The sequence below is a fragment of the Pholcus phalangioides genome, unplaced genomic scaffold (assembly GCF_987345545.1).
Source record: "Pholcus phalangioides strain wild (caught in Gottingen) unplaced genomic scaffold, Ppha-v1.0 ptg000041l_1, whole genome shotgun sequence".
NCBI lineage: Eukaryota > Metazoa > Arthropoda > Arachnida > Araneae > Pholcidae > Pholcus > Pholcus phalangioides.
The window spans coordinates 6,352,219-6,373,622 of NW_028301627.1; the positions used below are offsets into that span (position 1 = coordinate 6,352,219).

A 21,404-nucleotide genomic window follows, 5' to 3' on the forward strand; every position below is an offset into this window, starting at 1 on the left:
CGGGCTGCAAGCATCTACGAAACTTGGTCTTACAACCAAAAAGAAGAAACGTGAATGAATGAATGAACGTCAGGGTCTCCGGACTTATCCCGTTGTCCAGATCTCTTCCAGCCCAGCTTCGTGGCAGAGTCTGGAACACAGTGAGTGGTGCACCTCTGAGTGTGTAGCTGGTGTCGTGTCTGATATTTTTTCAGTGCTGCCATCTATATTTCAAATTGTGAGTGAAGTGTAATGATTGAATATTTGTAACGTTGTAGGCCTGTTGCTCTCTATGGCGAGACTCGGGAAGATTGGCTCGGATTCGCGCCTTGAAGTTAGGAACCACAGAAATTCAACTTCAGCCGACTACCACTGTGGTGGGGTTCAAACCTGGATCCTTGCGATGCGAGTCCGTCACTATGGCCACCACAGACGCCCCTATGAAACAGGGGACAGTGATGATCCCGGGGGGGGGGGGACATCGAGAGAATTTCTTCCACCCAGCTGGTGTTAGTACTTTGCGTGGGGGGGCTTTCCCCAGCATGGCCTAACCTGCTTATATCCCAAAGAGCGGGGCATGTTTACATAACCCGTGTGCCAATAAGGACATTCGTAGCTCACCCCCCCCCCCCCCACAAGTATGTATGCTCTCCTCCAGTCCAGGATGAACTAAGCCTCGAAAAAAGAGGAAGAATGACTGGTGACAACTGAGAATTTTCATCACCGAATTTCTTTTCGTTAGCGCGTCACCACTGAATGTCACAGCGTCGTCATTGAATTTCTTTCGTCGGACCGAGAATTTTCACCACTGAATTTCTTTTCGTCAGAGCGAGGGTATGCGAATACGAGCGGGGCGACATCGACCCCGCGGGCAAAAGGCGAGGACGGCGGAGACGACGTGCGAACACGAACGGATGAGAGACGACACGAGCCAATGCGAATACGAGAGGGCAGGCGAACGCGGGCAAAAAAATGTGGGAAAAAATGACCTGCGGGACTCGAGCGCTAACGCGACTCTATTGGATGTGCGTGCAAACGCTGCGTCGTCATCGGAGGATGTCTATCGAATCTTTACGCAAACGTTGCGGGGTTAGAGACCGCGAACTAAAAAAATATAGGGAAGGGTATCCTCTAACCAACGTAAGGGTACGTCCATAGTGAACCGCTTCTCGCTACTCGCTTCATCGCGGCTGAAAAAAGATCGTGAACACTCATTGGGGCGGCCATAGTGCGCCCGCCTACCTGCTTTTACCGGCTGAAACTGCTTTTACCTGCTTTAACCGGAATGAATTGTTATTTCTTTTTCTCGCTTGACCGGCTCACCGCTTGCACTTTAAAACGGATACTTTCCTGTAAGTGTTCGTTTTATAGTGGAATAGTAAATCGACGGAGTTGATTGACTAATCGTTGATTAATTATGACATAATAAAAGCAAAATCGTTAATCATCAAGTAATTAAGGAAAATTAACAATTATAGTGAATCCTATTGTGAGAATTAATTATTGTCAATACCAATCGTTAACTAGTTATGGCATAATATAAGCGAAATCGGTTATTAATTAAGGATCATCAATGGTAATACTGAATCTAACGGAGTTTTTATGACGAATAATTATTGTTAATACTAATCGTTAACTAGATATGACACTAAAAGTGATATCGGTGATTAATCATTAATTAAGGTTAATTAACGATTATACTGAATCCAACGGAGTTTTTGTGACGGATAATTGTTGCTAATACTAATCATTAATTAGTTATGACATAATAAGCGAAATCGTTAATTAATTAAGAATCATTAATGATCATACTAAATCCAACGGAGTTTTTATGACGCCTAATTATTGTTAATACTAATCGTTAATTAGTTGACGTAATAAAAACGATATCGTTAATTAATCAAAATACCGTTGGATTTCATTTTAGCGTTAATTCGTTAATTAACTAATTAAGTTGATTAACTAATTAACGATAAAACGAAATCCAACGGATTTTGCCGTTAATTAACTAGTTATCGGCCAGTTTAGTTTTATCGTTATTAGTTGATTAGTTAATTATCGATCATGATTTAGTTTTATCATTAATATAAACTAATTAACGATAAAACTAAATCAAACGAAATTTTGTAACGATTAATTCTCGTTTTTCTAATCGAAAATTTGTTGTGGCACTAAAAGCGAAATCGCTGATTTATCATCAATTAATTAATTAACTATAATTAGCGATTACACTAAACCTATTGCAACTTCAAGGTGAGTCCTATTCATTTCATGTACATATTTTTTGTTGTCAACAAAAACACAATATATCCCCACGTGATAGCTCCATGATGCCAACTGCTCATGCAAGCAGACGCTCCCGCGAGCGGTGCACTATAACCACCACCGGCTAGAATCGCGCGAGTTCATCTCGCCTTCTACAACTGCCGCGGTTTAAGCAATAAAGCGAGAAGCGGGAAGCGGTGCACTATGGACGTACCCTAATAGAAGTTGCTTCTTCCAGAACTGTCGTACGCCGTAAACGGATCAATGTGATTTATTCCAAGAGTTATATAATATGTATTTGAAAAAATTTTGTTTTGTTTTTAGCGGTCGTCAGATGGCACGCGAACTCGAGCGGGCGAGGTTGGGCGAATACGAGCAGACGAGAGACGGCATGAGCGGGCGAGCGAGCGCGGGCAAAAAAAAAAAAAAAAATGTGGATGGGCACGAGCGAATGCGAACCTGTGGGGCGCTGACGCGACTTTATTGGATGCGCGTACATTAGAGGATGTCTATTGAATCTTCACAGGATGCAAAACCCCTGAAAAATAGATTACGCTTGACCATAGAGGCATAATAACTAGATTAAAAGCAAAACGTAAACACAAAGGAAGGCATATATAAATAACTACGTCTTTTGGTAGCGGAGGGAAAATTCACCATGGAAGCCGTATTTAAGTTTTTTTCCCCCTTCCGAACAGAACAGATGTGTGGAGCTTTGTCTGGTAAGTCTCCAAAACGGTAGCGTATACCGTACGAAGAAAACATTATATCTAACGGAGACTATCGATGCGTGTGGAAAAAGTCCATGGAATATCGTGGGGATTCAATCCCTATTCTCGGGGAACGGCAGACGTCATCGGTATCGAGCATTGTTATAATCGCGTGCCGGGAATGCGTGTGGGTGGTAATCACGTGATTACCCCCCTTCAAAATAAAAAATATTCCGATGGCCGATCAGTTATACCCCTACATCTTCGGGCATGAATATTTCTGCCCGTGCCCAAGGACATGCACCAAACAGGCGTGCGAGGTCGAAGGCTCTTGCGACCGCAGAGGGGTGTGATGGTGGGTATCATTGATCCACGACGCGGTGCTACATTTTCCTGATCGGTAAAGTATATTTATAGATCACACTCGCGGCGCAGTTTTTACCCCAGTTGCTGTGACACATTCCTAGATCACCGCGACACAGTTCCAGAGCACTTGTTATCCACGACACGCCATTCAAGTGACACATTTCCCTGATATATCGCAGCGTATTTCCAGATCACTTGAACGAAAACACTCCAATGGGCTCGGTTGTAGAGGCACACACGCTATAAAATGACCCGTGTCATATTTTTTAAGATGACTCCTCGGCTTAATTCAACCTTTTTTTGAGAATGTGGAGCACTTCATTGATGTGGAAACGTGTCGCGGACGCGCCGCAGATGATTTATGTGATCTGTTAATGTACCGCGGGTCCCTCAAGCAATCTGAAAAGCCACGCCCATCAAGCATGTTTAACGAAAGCGTAAAGAGAGAGTTTTGAATCGATAATCCTGTCCAATTATTATTGGAGCAGACTGTATGATATTACAAATATAAATAAGAACATTTATCTCCCATATTTATCTTGGTGAACGTTTTATGTCGTGGAATTCATTTTAATCCACTGCAATTTGCTGTAATGCTTCATTTCCCGCCATTGCGATAATTTCCGTAAAATCAGCAATATTTGGCTACTTTTTCACGTTTAGCGTCATTCTTAGCGATGTCCCGTATTTGGAATCCCAAGTTCCCTCGGGGAAATATGGTCAGCTTGGTATAACGCGATCTCAAAAAGAAACGAAAAACAACACAAAAGTTATGATAAAAATCGTTCTAGGAGAGAGAGAATCCGGACAGTATCCGGCAGAGGTCGCTACATGTCTACTTATTTTCATTTTGACTAAGTAGAAAGAGGGGAGAGAGAAAGATTCTCGCCGTGGATTGTTTATGAAATTCGAAATTGGTAAACATTCTGTTGTTTGATCCGCCACTGATTCGATTGGCGAAGTGACGTAGCATTTTTTTGTTTACTCCATCGATAATTGGCAATCTGCCAGCCGGAGTGGAGATAAGCTCAATAATTTATACCTGGCGTGCGAGGTAACACCACTGTATCGATTCACTCTCTCATATTTTAATTAACTTTTTAATAGGAAAGCGTTGAAATATTAAGGACAGAAATATTTGGGGGGGGGGGTTATATTATGCAAATGAGGTACCCGGAATGTCATTTCATGCCAAAAAATAATGTATTGTCGATATTTAAAAAGGGGGATTCTTGAGCAACACATTGGGTTTAGGTATATAATTTACAAAGATTAAAATATTAATACAAGAACGCTATTTGTGTTGAGTGCCAACTTACTTTTCTGTCATTGTCGAAGAATGCACAGCAATATGCATCTTTTTAACATACACACATACATGGGTATTTCCAGAGGCGCTGCACGAATTTTGCTGCCCTTCTCACATTCCAGTGTAATTTTCTCGAGTACTCATTTCTCGAATTCCCCCACCCTGTGATATAATCTGCTTGGCCTCCCCCAAACTCCTGCAAGTATACCCGCGTTCCAAGTCACTCTTTTGGTCATTCACATGCTTGCGCACTGTTTTGGCAACTGACATACACCCGCTGTAGCTTACTGTTTTCGTCACTCACACATGGTCCCCTGCAGGCTCGGAACTAGGCTGCAGCCTCATGTAAATTGTACTCTTGTTTTGCATAACAATAACCTTTCCTGGAGGGGGGGGGGGCCTCAGAGAAAGAGTACTATGGCCCTGGATTTTGTTTTATAGGTCATTCATCATTTGATCATTCATACATTTACGCATGCTCTAGGTCACTGTTTTGGTTGCCCAATGAGATGATTCTTTGCTCTAATTTCACAAATTTATCCTCCTCCCCAAACTTGCTGCCCGCTAAAGTCCCTCCCTTCAAATACACCCCTGCATGGATCCTATATAATATTTTTGTTCCTCCGGAATTTTCCCAAAAAAAAAAAAACCATGAGTTTTCTCCGTGATGAGAGTTGGGAGACCCCTGGATAAAACGGGATCCAGAAATTTTGCCTCCAACATTTTACTCCCCTGGAACGTTTTGTACCGAGTGAGTTTCATACATTACCCTCGGAAATTAAACCCCGACATTTTGCTCCCAGAAGTTTTGCCTGCCCACGGGCAGTGACTGTATCGGGACCAAGTGAGTGTGTGATTGACTATACGAGTGAGCAACTATGAATTTACTGACTTACGGAGGCAGGTTTATAACAATTTTGTCATCTTTCATTCTAATTTGCTTGGCTACTCATTCCTCAAGTTTACCGCAGGCCCGTCATTTAGGGGAGCCCGCCTCCCTGGCTTTTGAAAATACACTAAAAATGGTAGGCCTATATATACACACACATACATTGAGTACATGTGCTTTGCCCCCCCCCCACCCCCCAAAAAAGGTGAAATGGCGGTCCTGGGTTGTGATGCCCATCCCACAAATATGTCACACAGTACTTCCCCCCCCCTAAATGCGAGGGTCAAAAATCGTTCTTGCTTGGCTTGTCATTAAATAGGAGATGTGTACCTTTGAGCCATCCTGCTGGTAATTATACAGAGTGTCCCACAAACGACTGGGGGTTTTCATAACGAGATAATAATCAAGAAAACGGTGGTAGATATTAGTCATTCTTGCGGAATACAAATACACTAAGTGAGGAATTTCAGATGCGTCATTCATGTTACAAGGCGTTGTATAGTTATTAAAAAAATTAACTTTTTATACAGCCCTGAGTGCCCCAAAACTGAATTCGAAAGAAGTTGTCCTGTCTCTACTGATGCCAACAGGGGAAAAAATCAGTGTTTCTAAGTGTAAATATTCGCCGAAATATTCAGAACCATCTGAGGAAAGTTGAGAAAAAACAAACTAACGGACAATTTGTTTCTCCCTCAATTTTCTTCCGGTTTTTGTAATTCAGATATCTCTGCAAATATTGCACTTGGAATAGGGTTAAGAGACGTCCTTTTTCAATTTCATTTCTAGCGCCCTCCTACGTTTTAGGAAATTTGTCCTCCTTTTCGAAGGATTTTCCATAAAATTACCTTCCTTTTTTTTCTGCCGAAATTTTTTTCTTCCACTCTGAAATATAAATCTCTTCATTGATGTGAGTGTCTGTGTGGTCCCACCACACGTGTTTTTAACATTTTGCTCGATCGCCATCGAAATTCGCAGAATACAAGAACCTAAGTTGTAAGCAAGACAGCAGATACTGTTGTAGCCATAGCCCAGCTTGCTTCAAGATAATATGGAAAAAGGCAACCCGATAATATGAAAAGACTCGGAAAAACAGCTCCGGCAGAAGAACCACAACACCCATTTTAAGAATATCGTTGGTTGCTCCAGTACCAGGCTTAACTACACACGAGCCCACCAGGGCATGGCAAGGAGACCTCAAGAGAAAATAGAGCCTGATAAAAATCTTGAAATTTTCGGGAATAAGCAAGTGAATTTTCCAGGTAGGGAATTCAGAAATCTCTTGACCAGGGGTTTGGGGGGGGGGGACATGGCATGACACTTTTAAGACAGCTCTGAGTGCGGCAGGGTGGACAATTATCTCTTCCATTAAGAAGAAAAAAGGATGCACAAATATATACTGTATGCTAATTTCAGTTGCGCCATCTGTTGTGTGCATGCAAGCCTCCTCCTTTTTTGGTTTTTGAATCTGGTAACCCTAGTGTAACGTGATCAATACATTTGAATATACATAAACGACTAATGATTTATATTGCTTTATATTTAGGTTATGGATCTCGTGATGTCTTTTGAAGAATGGCTGGTTTTGTCCAAATGTTGCGAACACTGGACATATTTTTTCTCACTTGAACCGCAACTAGTTGAGATGATTTAGATGTTCTTGCGCTGTTGATGACCGGATGAGTATGAAAAGTACAAGTGTTCAAAATGATTTCGATTAAAGATGAAAATTTCTCTGAGTCACCTTCAACCGAAAAAGAAAACATAGAAGGGAAAAACACTATTAACAAATGTGACATCTGCGATAAGAGCTTCTCATCAAAATCTCACATTGTGCGGCACAAAAAGATACACTCAGGCGAGAAGCTGTTCGAATGTGGTGTCTGTAAGAAACAGTTCACACAGAACTCTGACTTGAACCAACACAAAAACATCCACTCTGGGACTAAGCTGCATAAGTGCGACATCTGTAACAAGAGGTTCACGCAACGGGCAACCCTCAACAACCACAAATTTATCCACAGCGGCGATAAACCTTACAAATGCGGCTACTGCGATAAGACATTTGCTAGGAAGGATGGCTTCACCATCCACCAGAGTGCTCACACGGACGAGAAACACCACAAGTGCGATACCTGTCACAAGCGATTTAGTCGAAACAGCGATCTCAGAAAACACGAGAGGACTCACTCGATGGGGAAGGTCTATGGATGTGACCAGTGCCACAAAGCATTCTCGTTACAGTCTTATCTGAGAAACCACAAGTTGATCCATTCTGGAGAGAGACCGTACGAATGTGGCCTGTGTGACAAAAAGTTCTTGCGAAGGGATCAGGTGAATATCCATCGAAGGACCCACACAAAAGAGAAACCCTTCGAATGCGAAGTCTGCTGCAAAAAGTTCTCATTGAAATCCAGACTGGCCGACCATAAAGCAATCCACACAGATGAGAAGCCATTCATGTGTACCACCTGCAACAGGTCATTCTCAGATAGGTCGTGTCTTAAAAGGCACGAAATGACACACTCATCCGTCAAGCCTTTCCAATGTGACTACTGTCACAGATCCTTCTTCCGGCACAACAATTTAGTTTACCATCTGAGGAGCCATACAGGAGAGAAGCCGTTCAAATGCGACGTCTGCGATAAGTGGTTCTCACAGAACTGCGCCTTGAACAAACACAAGAAAATTCACACAAATGAGAAGCTCTTCCGATGTGACGTATGCCATAAGAGTTTCACGCAGCTCCCATATTTGAACAAGCATAAACCAATCCACTCCAAACTATACGACAATGGCTCCTGTGGAATGGAATTATTGGCAAACTATGGCGTGCATGTACACCTTCCAACAGATGATGAAACTATAATCAATTAGACAAATACAACATGTTCCATAATTTCAATACACCCATTCCGTCATGAATGGAATCATTTCCCGAGGATGATGCCACTCTCCGCTATCATACGAAGGTTTCTAAACAGCTGGCTGATGCAAATGAATTTAGGAAAGAAAGAAAATTCAGACTTTCCTTGCTGGGAATCGAACCCATGTCCCCTCACTTGCCAGTTGAGCAGTCTAGACTACAAAGGCAACACAAATCGCAATCCTTCCTTAGAGCTCTTGCGCACTAAACGGAAGCACACATGGACAGTCAGACCTAATTATTACTGCCGCTGCCACCAGATGACGACTTATCCGAGGATGAAGTCACTCTCCGTGTTATCCATGGTGAGCATGTCAGCAATTGTGAGCTTAGACCTGAGTTAGGTCCAACCGACCATGTAAAAGATTGAGATATTCATTGCCTGTTGTAGTCTAGTGCAGTGTTTCTTAACCTTTTTTTTGCCCGTGGGCCCCCTTTGAACCACATTTTTTTTCTCGTGGCTCCCCTGTCTTACCCAGAGTCTTCGAAACTCATCTAGAAGTACGATTCTTTATATGTATTGGATTTTTTCAGTAAATTTATACTGAACGAAAATTTTACAAATAAGATTGGTCTCCGAACCACTGGGCTAGAATTTATTGAACTTCCAGCTAGTCTGAGTTCTATTCAGGGCCGTCTCAACATCATGGGGGTCCCCTAGGTAAAATGATGCTATGGTAGTCTCACACTTAGGTGTAAATAAGCACCTACATATTCCCTACTTATTTTCAAAATTTATTATACTATACAAAATATCATGAGGTGGGGGTCACTTATGAACCTGAGACCCCCGGGTTTGACCCCCTCACAAGAGTGAGACTGACAGAGCTGCAGCCCGGAGGGCCTGATATAGTTTTCATCAGTTCACTACATTTAATCTAGAGGGGCCTTGCGAAAAATCCCCATCCTAGGGAACCTGCTGCAGAATGTAGGCGGTGAGTCCCGGGTTTGTCCATGCCCTAAAATGGCCCTGGTTTTTTGGGTAGTTTTGTTGGATTCTGTAAGCGTCCACTCAATAATATAAAAGCTTTTTTTTATTTCTTCACACCTTAATTTTTCTTCTCAGCTTTCTGCAGCCCTCCAAACCACCTGTCATGGCCCCTTTCTCAATTTTCTTCCGTGGCCCCCGGTTGAGAACTAGTGGTCTAGGATGCTCACCCAGCAAGTGAGGGCAGACGTGGGCTCGATTCCCCGCAAGGGCAGTTTGAATTTTCTTTCTTTCATCTTTGCATCAGCCAACTGTTAAAAAAACCTTTGTATGAAGTCATTTTATGCTATATCTTGTGGGACAGTTTTCACCAGTCTGCATTTAGATGTGTTATTCACGCATTAAAATTCAATTTTACTCCAGATTTCATTGAGAAGTGAAAATACTCCTTCAACTTTTAGGTAATTCTTTTAATAGTGTTATTTCCCCCCTGATATTTAAAAGAAACCCCCCCTCTTTTTACAAAAATACCCCTTAAAATTTTGGAGAGTGAAATTCTTCTTCGAAATGATATTTTTGGATAACAGTGCTGTAGGGAATAAAATATTTTCAATGTCTTTGATCGTCATGAGAAATGAAAAGGCTTTCTGCATACCGTTAGTCCAATGCACACCACTCTGTTAGCAACAGTGTACCTGCAGGCTTTGTCAATGTTCCAGCTGCACGATACCCTTTGGTAATAGGGAATCATCGTTGAAGTGTTCAAAATTTTCAATGGGATGGACCATGAACTTTCAGTACACTGCCAATCGACTGCTTTTACAAGGGGACACCAGTATCGATTGGTGAGGGACAATGCAAGGAAGGTTATGGTGTCGCAGGGAATTTTTCTGTAATAGGGTTGTTGATAAATGGAATAGCTTACCCCCGGATGTAGTAAATTGTAACGCAATTGACACATTTAAAAAGAAATACGATAAACATGTTGGGGTAAATCGAGAAGCTATCCATTCTTAGAATAAGACAACCATAAGTATTCTTTATGGGCATTGTATAATATTTTATCATGTGTATATATTGTTTATAATTTGTGTTAATTGCATTTTTAATTGGGTTGCTGTATTTTTGAAATATATGACATCCATACTTGTCATGGGCATTTTTTTCTCAGCCACCTCGTTGGGCATTTTGCCTGTTGTGGCGTTGTATTTGTATAATCTTGGATGTGAAAAGTTGTTTGGCCTTATTTGCAGTGGATTTTCTGCGAAAGCAGTTATCCAGGCAAGGGAAAAACTGATCATCTGCTGCAGGCAACATCTGAGAATGAGTCTAATGTTGACTATGGGCCAACAGATAGAGGCACTAGAAAGAGGGCAGGGTTCAAAAATTCTATGAAAAGATAATACCAAATTGTTCATAGATTATGCTTCCAAGTAATTGAGAATAGTTAATGTAAAACATCCCTCAAAGGAAAAACATACTAATGATGAGATATCGTACCCCCCCATTAAATCAGTAAACGATGGTTCTCAGCCACCTCGGGCATTTTGCCTGTTGTGGCGTTGTATTTGTATATAACAATGTAACCACCTTAATAGTATTTTAATTCATGGTTGAAAAGGTGGTATGAATTGAAAGCTCCAGAAAAGAAAAAGCTGGGTATTCCTGGAAGAGGTGGCATGCTATCAAAAGAGATTTTTTTACACTCCAGTTGACAACTGAAAGTTTAATTGAAGTTGTCAAATATGTTTTTGACACATTGGGTTGTTCATATATATTGCTGGGGAAATTTCAGGCCGAGTGTCTTGAAGCACGCTTTGGGCAATATTGCCAGATGAGTAGAAGGAATTACAATGTTTTTTTGTTTGCAGGTAATGGAGGGCGAAAAAAATTGGGGATTCTGAGCACGATTAGCTTGCACTCAGAGGAAAAGGGAGATTTTAAATTGAAAGACCTCAATTATTCAGAACCTAATAACTATACGAAAAGCTTGGACATACCAGAATTTTTTTACAATGTTTTTAACACTTATGATGTTGAGATTTCAGAAAATACATACTGTTCTAATTATTATCACTGGTTACATATCCTTCAAAGTGTCATATAATTTAAAATGTGAGCAGTGCATAATTAAAAGGAAAACTCTTGAGTGTTGCAATGTCCCGATGATGTCTTTAAATATTTATTGTTGACTGACAGAGGCCAACTTAAATGGCCTCAGAAATTACTAGTGCATGTTATGGTAACATATTTCCAATTGTTTCAAAAGCTTATCGCTAAAAATCATGAAAATGTGTTTTTGATTTTTTTTGAACGAAAAAATCTGATTCAACTGACGATGGAAAAAAATAAAAATATTGGGGATCAATTTTGCTACACAACGCAGTTACGGTAGCACTCTTTATAGTGTTATTAAAAAAAGAGTTTGTGTGTAATTACAAATATTCTTATCAGGGTTGGCAGGTTTTTGACAGTTTAAACTGTCACGTCAAAAACCTCAAATATTGCTTTTCAATATAAAAATTCCCATTGGAAATGCACACATTAATTGCATATAATGTTTAAAGTGACTATGATATACAAAGAATAAATATTTAATATGATTCTAAAATAATTTTCTACTCTCTATAGAATTATTTTGGACAAAATTATATATGGGGTTTTTTTTTCTTATACTCGTAAAATATACAATTTGAATAAAGCATAGCATAAATGCTGAAGAAAAAACTGTGGAATGATTTGACATTCTCTAATTCAAGATGATTCTTGACCTTCCAAAAGTTCAACTGCTTATATATGTGTGCATTGTTATAAACCATCTGCTGTACTCTTTTTACAACAGATGTGTGTTTAAAAAAGTTTATTACATCATATATGTAATGTTGATTTCTGTTATTATTAAATTATCTAGATAATTACAGAGTGTAATTGTGCGAGAGATTACAGAGATTCTTATTGTGCATTATACTCTTAGTGTTAGTTATACTCTTATTGTGCATTCTCCATCTTGAAATATATCTAGCGATCAAAATACTAAATTGTAGAACTAAAATGTCATTCAATTTGGCAATGCTAGCTTGTACCTGAAGCTTAAGAAACTCTCGTAACTTATCCTTAGTCAAACTTAATTATTTCTTACTTCTGCACTATGATATGGTATATTTATTAGCATTTATAATGCAATAGTTTTCCAATTGAAGCTGTATTTAATTTTAAATGCACAAAACAAATGCTTTAGGTATCAAGTTTTGTCGGCTCTGCTTTGGTTGAAAATACTCTTTAAAACTCTGTGAACATCCTGAGCTCTAAGAAATTTTTAGATGAAAATAAATGAGTTTAATTAATGTATTGAAGAATAAATAAGTGTATTAACAGATTCTGTGTAAGAATTTTTACATGGAATAAAATTTCGGGCAGATCAGAAAATTTAAAATATCAAAATAGATTCTCAGTAATTATAATTCCAAATATAAAACACTTTAATCTACATAAAAGTGTTTTTTTATTTAGCATATCTATCAGGTTAAAAAAAAACTATTTGACACATTGACAACAAGTTTTTACTGTTTTAATACTGATTTATAGTTTCTGAAGTCTAAAACCCAACTCTGTGATGCCCCTATCATACATATTTTGAATAAGCAGCACTATTCTACTTAGCAAATTGAACACAGGTAATCAGTAGCTTAGATAAAATGAACCACAAAATTATATTTTATATGTTCTAGACTCTTTATGTTGAAAAACTCAAAATTGCAAATTATAATTAATATTTTGTTTTAATTATTGTAATAAATTAGTGTTTAAAAATAAAACATTGTAATATACAAAAAATTTAGTTTTTCATTATGCTATATACCTATTGTGTTCAAAACATTATCAAAAAGCATTCATTTAGGTTTTTGATGGTTTAAACCAGTTTTTGATAGTTTAAACCTGTTTTTGACGCTTGTCATGTCAAAAACCCAACCCTGATTCTTATGAATAGAGCCCGGATTTTATGCACTTAAAAGTTTCATGCAAATATGCACTTAAAAAGGCTAAAATATGCATTTAAAAATGCCAAAATATACTGTATACTATCTTTACACACATCCATGTCTTTTATGTGCATCTTTTTTCTGCCACTTCGTTAGGCACTTTGCCTGTTGTCCTTTGTGTTTGTATTTGAAAAATCCTGAAAAAAGTTGAAAATTCGAGAATATGTACCAAAAATGAGAAAATATACATTAAAAAATAGATAAGTGCATGGTCGCTCATTTTGGTTCGAACAACCCACGGTTCTCTTACGAGTTGAATGGTGTCACTATCCCGGATGCAACTAGAGTCACCGATTTGGGAATTCTCATTGACGAGCGACTTAAGTTTTCTGAACATTGTTCAGCGGTTGTCAAAAAAGCGAATAGAATGCTTGGTCTCATTTTCAAAAAGGTCTCTTCGCGTTCTCCTAAAGTCATTCTTCCGCTTTTTCGAGGCTTAGTTCGTCCTGGACTGGAGTATGCTGTAAGGTTTTGGAGACCATACCTACAGAGGGACATAGACTTGGTTGAAGGGGTGCAGAGAAGAGCTACGCGTGTCCTTATTGGCACACGGGGCTTGAGTTATGAAGAAAGACTTCATTTTTTGAATATGTTTACATTGGATGAACGCAGGTGTCGAGGAGATATGATCGAAGTGTTCAAAATTTTCAATGGGATGGATAGGATGGACCATGAACTTTTAGTACACCGCCAATCGACTGCTTTTACAAGGGGACACCAGTATCGATTGGTGAGGGACAATGCAAGGTTATGGTGTCGCAGGGAATTTTTCTCCAATAGGGTTGTTAATAAATGGAATAGCTTACCCCCGGAGGTAGTAAATTGTAACACAATTGACACGTTTAAAAAGAAATACGATAAACATGTTGGGGTAAATCGAGAAGCTCTATCCATTCTTAGAATAAGACAACCATAAGTATTCTTTATGGGCATTGTATAATATTTTATCATGTGTGTATATATTGTTTGTAATTTGTGTTAATTGCATTTTTAATTGGGTTGCTGTATTTTTGAAACATATGACATCCATATTTTTATGGGCATCTTTTTATCAGCCACCTCGTTGGGCATTTTGCCTGTTGTGGCGTTGTATTTGTATTAAAATCACTATGCAAAAAAAACCAGATATGTGTTTAAGATGCATATTTTCTTTTTGTTAGTGCATATTCATTTACCTCCTCACTTATGCATATACTGCATATGCAAATAACTTCTAAATATTTTTTATTTAATCATTTTCAATTAGTAACAAAAATAACAGTAAAAAAGAATTGAGACTATTTTTAAAAGAATTGAACATTTTTGACGCTAATGCTGAAACAGTTGATATTTGGGAAAAAAATCCGAGCAGCGGGGAAAAACCCGATATCAAAATATTATGAGCAATATTCATTTGAAAAACTGATTGAGCTTCAATAAACCTTCACAAATATGCACTTATTCTGAAAATTCTTTGATTTTATGCATTTATATGCATTAATGATGGAAAAAGCCAAAATATGCACTTGCACATAATCTAGGCTCTACTTATAACTACACAAAAGCCAAAAAACAATTATGGCAGACAAGCTAACAAGCAGAGCAAAAGAAAATTATCTACTTGCCAATTCATGAAATGTGTTATTTAGAATATGGTCATTATATTCTAAATATTAATATATATATAATCCTGGTTGACTAAAAATTGTTTATTTTAATGCAAAATTTATCTCTCATTTTCTTTAAAATGAATTTTGACTGTTCTCAGGGCAATGCTGTCACTGAAGATCATGCACCATTTGTTTTGATGTAATTTTCGCAAATAATTTTTTTTATGCCTGCATTTTTTTTGTAATAAAATTTTTATTTCCCTTTATTTTGTTAAAAATTTTGAATGTGGCATTTACATAGCTGCCAACTTTTGAAAATGAAAATTTGGGAGATTTTCGCACAGACCTGTATTTTATACTAAAACCACTCCCTAATAAATACAAAAGGGATTTTCCAAATAAAATAGGGATTTCCACACACAAGTTAAAGCGTAGGGAATAAAATCCCTATTCAAAAATTGAAGTCAAATAAAATAGGGATTTTACACACATGGAAGTTAATCCCTTGGGAATAAAATACCTACGCAAAAAACAAGTGAAATTGGAGGCCAAAACTTCAATGGTGATGTAAAAGAAAATATATATTCAATCAGGAAACGATGTGAACAAAAATTCTGCGTGAAGAATGACCCCAAAATCATAGGAGGATCAAGGAAAAAAAAGCATCAATTTTTGAAGGACACTGACTTTATGTGACACAATGTTTTTTGATTTCACATGGGTGATGATGTCAGTCTTTCCACCATGACCGATGTTTATGTCCGTAACACTACTTGTACAAAAAGAAAGTCAGCCCTTTTCTGGAACGTTTCATTAAAAGAAATTGATCGGGGATTAAGTCATTCTATCTCCGCAAAAGTTTAGAGGCCGTAAAACGGATAAAAAATACTTTGATTGCAGTTACATTACTTCTTAACGCGATTACTTCTAAACTGCCACCCGGGGCATTTCTTCCCCTAGTTCCGACCCTGAAAAAAAGGCACCAAATTTTCTTTGGATACGTGGAAGACACCCTGAGCGCATTTATCGTTGCTCTGATGAAAACAGTTTTACTTGACCTGTCCACATTCAAATTAACTTTGGAGACCGAGTCAAACAACATAGTTTCTGGGCCAGACAGCACAAACGTTTATAACATTTGAATATTATAACCAGTTAAAATATGAGAATGTGGTGCTTTTAAGAAAAATAAGAGCGAACAAGGTGCCTTGGTTCTTGAAGATTGCATTCAGAACAGGAATGAAAGTATCATATTTCATTAAGTTCAGAGGCCCTTCATAAATGAGGGGTGGCCTTGCAAATCTTAGGGCTGCCACCGAGAAGTACGGTACATTATTTCTAGTCTTGCTTTTCTAGCAGAGTTTTTGTCAAATGTCATAAAATTTTAGACCTACAAGTGCGTTTCAGTCATTGTAAACATGTAGTTATCTGCAATTTTTTCGATATCCTGCGATTTTTGTTACTATTTTAAACTGTCAAAATGAACAGAATTACTATCGCTAAACTTTTTTTTGGAATTCTAATAAAGAATCATAGTCATTAATTTTTCAGTGTTAAATCTTCCAAGTAAATGACAAGTATTAAATCGCCAGTGATGTCATCAAATGATGAGTGCCAAATCGCCAATGATGCCATCAAACGATGAGTGCCAATGATGCCATCAAATGAGTGTCAAATCACCAATCATGTCATTAAATATATATACTGAGTCGCCAATGATGTCATCAAATAATGAGTTTCTGATTGCTAATGTCATTAAGTGAGTGCTGTTAAATCATCTAATGAAATGAGTGTTGAATCGCCAATGTCATGAAATGACAAGTTTTAAATCGCATGCCGTTAAATAACGAGTACTGTCAAATCACCAACAATGTCATCGAATGACGAGTTTTAAATTGTCAATGATGTCATCAAAAATTAAGTGTTGAACATGGGCGGAGATACGGGTAGAGAGGGGGGGGGGACATTGTCCTCCAGCGTCAAAGGTGGATTTGACTGATCTAATGCTTATATGAATTATCGTGTCCCCAGCAATAATGACCATGCCCCCCAGCAGGGGCGTTGGAAGTATTTTCGACCAGTGGGTGCTCACACAGGTGTTAACCGGGGGGGGGGGGACCCCCCTCCCCCTTGAAGGATATCGAATATTGAAAACGTATTTGTAAAAATAAATATTGAAAAAAAAACAAATATATTTTTGTATAAATTCTGTATACCATGGGTGGCTTGAGCCTCGGGGCAAAAGTCTCACCATGCGAGACGACATTGGTTACGCATCACTTTGGCGTATAAGCCGCATCAGTGAAGTGATCCCGAAAATTTGCAACTGTGTTCCTAGCTAGATGAAATGCATAAAAAATTAGTTTTCAGTATAGTTCGAGTGTTTTTACAGACACGAAACACATTCTTTCTTTCTCTAAACTTTTCTGCAATTATATTTCTCTTTACTCCTGATTTAATAAGAGACATCCCTGTTTATATGCTGCTACAATATATATCTCTCGTCATCTATTTACTACTCTTCGGCTCCAGTACTTAATAAATTGATTTTTTTATTTTTCATTTCCCGTGATAAGATACTTTAGTAATAATTTCTAAGAATTCATTATTGGATTCTTATATAAACAAGTCATGGTTTTTTCTTTATAATTATTTTTGCTACGAGCCTAATCTATGAAAATATTTTATTACGTAAATCTTTGAATTTATACAAAATGCTTTCAATGCATGCTTACTTGCATGTAATTATGATAGGGTAAGGTAATTAACCAGTCAGGTGACCAATTAATTTCTCCCTTTTCCTCCTTATTAAAAGTTTGAAGCTAATAAAATGAATTTTCCTGATTAAAATATTTTATTAATACATTTAAACTGACTTCCTCATTTTTTTACATCACCAACCAAAAAATTGTGAGAATTTAAATAATTACTAATTAATTTTCAAAAATTGAAATTAGATGAAATATTGGTGCGATGGCATATGCCGTCGTAACCACCTGACTGGTTAAGGTAGATGGATACTTTCGGAATAACATACAATAATTAAAACCTGAAAGTGTTGACTGTGAAGAGGTCAACACTAAAAATAGGGTCTTTAAGCAGACTGACGAGCCATCGAGAGTAAATTAAATTTCAAATAGTTTGGTACCAACCAAATTTATTGTGGCACTAATCATAACCAATTGAATTAGTATTTAGTCATGCCACAGAGCACTGGTTATAGATTTTTTCTACAATCCTATGGGGGGCCAGAGAACAACAATTAAAATTTTTTTTTTCAGTATGCGATGGGCAATGGCGGCTCAAATGAGGTGTGACTCACGCAGACCCATGGAGCCACAGAGGAGGCGTCACATCAGGGTTAAGGAAAAAAATAATTAGAGAAAAGTTCGAAAATTTTTCCTAAGGGTGCCACAAGAAAGCGGTTTGGCTGTTCTAGCAATTTCCACGCAGTCAGATGCACCAACTTCAGGACCGTAACTAGCTCTTGGGCACCGAATACATCATTAATTTATCAATTTATCATGAAAATTTATACCGCAGTAAAATATTTCATTTCGTACTTTGAACAGGGCCGTAACTGGGGGGGGGGGGGCAACTGCCCCGGGTGGCAATTTTAGGTGGGAACAAAGAACACCATTACAAAATTATCGAATTTTAAAGTTGTGGGGGCGGCAAAATAATGTTTGCCACGGCCCTGCTTTGAATAGTGATAAAAAAATTTAAATACATATAAGGAAATCGTCGGGAAAAAAGAATTTCACATGCAATATAGAATTCTTTGCATTTTACTTAACCTTTGCTGTAATGAAAATTAGAATACATAAACTCACCCCGATGTATTTTCATCGAAGAAAAACTTTTCTTACACACTCGAGCACAACAGTTTCAACTGTAAATCTGTCGATTCAAGTCTGGTAATTAAGAGAAATAACACTCTGCCGTTAAGTTTCGAAACAAGATCCTATGAGAAACATTTTCTGTACGAAAAATCTACAAAGATATCACTGATAAGTTTCGTTTAACAACGAATTATATGAATCGCCACTATCTAGTGGATTCGCTTGTTGGAAAATCCAAATATGAAATGCCTAGATCTTCGATAGAGTAATTATGTTTGTACTTCATCTTCACTGTTTACACCAATGGTTCTCAAAGTGTGCGTTGCGGCTGCTAGGGGCACCGCGCTGAGCCGTCGATATTGATGTGTGGCAGTCATTCTGGCCAGCAGTAAACATACTGTACGTTTGTTTACTCGCTATCTAACATGCAGAAAAAGAATAGGACGACTACGGTAATTAGTGCAATGCTGTTGTTGTAGGCACAACCATGCTAATAACATCCAATCAAAATAAAGAATTGGCCATTGGCAAAATCGGACAACCAAAAAAATCTCTCAAGCTTCTGCAGCTGGTTGTCGGCGAACTTCACTGATCGTTTAATAGCATTTTTAACGTTGGGGAAAACAAAAGAACTTCGGGAAAAAAAGGAAAGAATATCAATGGTTTCAAAATCTTCTTTGCTTCCTTGGAGTTACCTCCCCCATACCTACGTACCATTTACCCCACACAAATATATCCGCTGCTACTTCCGCTTTCTGGCACCCAAGGGGGAAGTCGGTCAAACTGAAAGACCCCCCGTCTTTGCATATGCTCTTTCGAATTTCTTCACTAATTGTAATAGCCAGGAGCACTTTTTGATGTTATCAGGGTTTGAAACTGGAAGCTGATTCTTCTCCCACGAAATGTAAGTTTCAGGAGGGGGAAAAAAAAATCATGGTTCCCATTTCAGAAGAAAAGGATTTCTTTTACGAAAATTGCGCCCCCCCCCCTAAATTTTGCGACCAGGTGGTAACGCACCTTTTGCAACTGCTTAGGTCTGGTCTGCTTCAACAAAATGGAAAACGAAAAAACAACGAGATTTCTATCGGTTTGAGAAAGGGGTCTTCCTTCCATCACACGGACCCCATGTGATGGTCACAGATGCATACCCCCTTTAAAGACTAATATTTGGTATATAATTAAAGAATAAAAAGTGAATAGTTTCCTCATCCAAGATCACTGACCCTCCTGAAATCCTTCGGAAGAACCGAAATAAAAAATGTTCGAGCCCACGTGATCATGCGCAGGGCTACCTTTAAACAAAGATCTAAAAATCATACCCCCAACTGATGGGGGGGGGGGGGGCTAACAGGGCTCCTACCAAGAATGAAAATTTGTTTTGGCACTTACCCCCAAATTTCCCACCACAAGCCGCCAATTCTATCTTGGAAATACTGTATACAGCGGCACCCTGTCTTGGCCGATCTCGTGGCATACCCCTTTCAAGTAGGAACCGTGGCTGTACTCGGCACTGTTTGATTTCCAAACAAAAACATTGCTCCAAATGGGACCATCGCCCCAGAAGAGTGTGCAGGAAGGAATGAAGACACGGCCTCCATGTGATCAGAAATACATAATTGATAAAAATTGAAAATATTTAAGAAAATTTAATTAAAATATCATATTGGTATATAGAGAAAGTACCCATATATATATATGATATTTTAATTATATTCTTTCATCTTAAAATGCTAATTTTTAAGGTTAGTACCGCAAGATTTTTCGGAAGATATTCCTTGTATCCTCCCGCAGCAGAGCCTCAGACTAAACTTTTCATGTGCCCTTCTATAGTTAATTTGCAATGTGCAAAACAAAATATCTTAATCTTTATCTACCCGTGCAGCCCTTTTTAGTATATAATTTCTATGACGGAGCTCCGTAGATTCGTCTCTTTTATTTATTTATCATTTACTGATTTATTTTATTTTCTTCGAGTGACTGCGGAGCCCTTCCCGAAGTGGACATGGAGTCCCAAGGACTTCGCGGAGCACCGATTGAGAACCGCTGGTCTAAGGAAATAAATGCACGCACAATTGTACCACTGTTAAGACTTGTAAGCAAATTATCCCATATCTGCCGGCATAGGCATACGCTGAATTTTCTCGATTTCTTCTTTGCATACGCCAATGTCTGCCGGTATCAGTCATAAACAAGGAGACAAATTTCCCTTAAAAAATCTTTGAAGGCATTCATTTATTCGAGTGAAATGTGTGTCTGCATCACCCCATCAATGCAGAATTTCATTTATTGTAAAATACTTTTACCCTGAGATAATGGAAGGACGCCTGCGTGCAGGGCCCCAACTAAATACTTTGTCACGCGGGACAAGCGGGAATTTTTGCACCCCTTGCATGAAGAGGAAACAGTTAAAGAATGAATTCAGCGCCCAGGGCACCAGACCCGCCTGCTTCCCCCTAGTTGTGCCCCTGCCTACGTGGACAGAATCGTAAATAAAAGCGGGTGTGGGCTCCAAAAATACCCATCATAGGTGCCTGAAGCTGTGGGAATAACCACTGGATAAGTAG

General features: G+C 38.5%; 1 protein-coding gene across 2 annotated transcripts; it reads left to right on the plus strand.

Moving 5' to 3' along the window:
* The first annotated feature begins 4,181 nt into the window (after window positions 1-4,181).
* Window positions 4,182-13,852, plus strand: LOC149065181 (uncharacterized). 2 transcript variants are annotated; one of them, XM_089254408.1, is made up of 2 exons: window positions 4,182-4,374; window positions 7,062-13,852. In XM_089254408.1, the coding sequence occupies exon 2, from the start codon at window positions 7,223-7,225 to the stop codon at window positions 8,390-8,392; it is 1,170 nt and encodes a 389-aa protein (XP_089110534.1). In that variant the 5' UTR covers window positions 4,182-4,374; window positions 7,062-7,222; the 3' UTR covers window positions 8,393-13,852. The 2 variants fall into 2 exon arrangements, with proteins under 2 accessions (XP_089110534.1, XP_089110535.1); XM_089254409.1 differs by having other exon boundaries at window positions 4,197-4,237.
* Window positions 13,853-21,404: the final 7,552 nt, after the last annotated feature.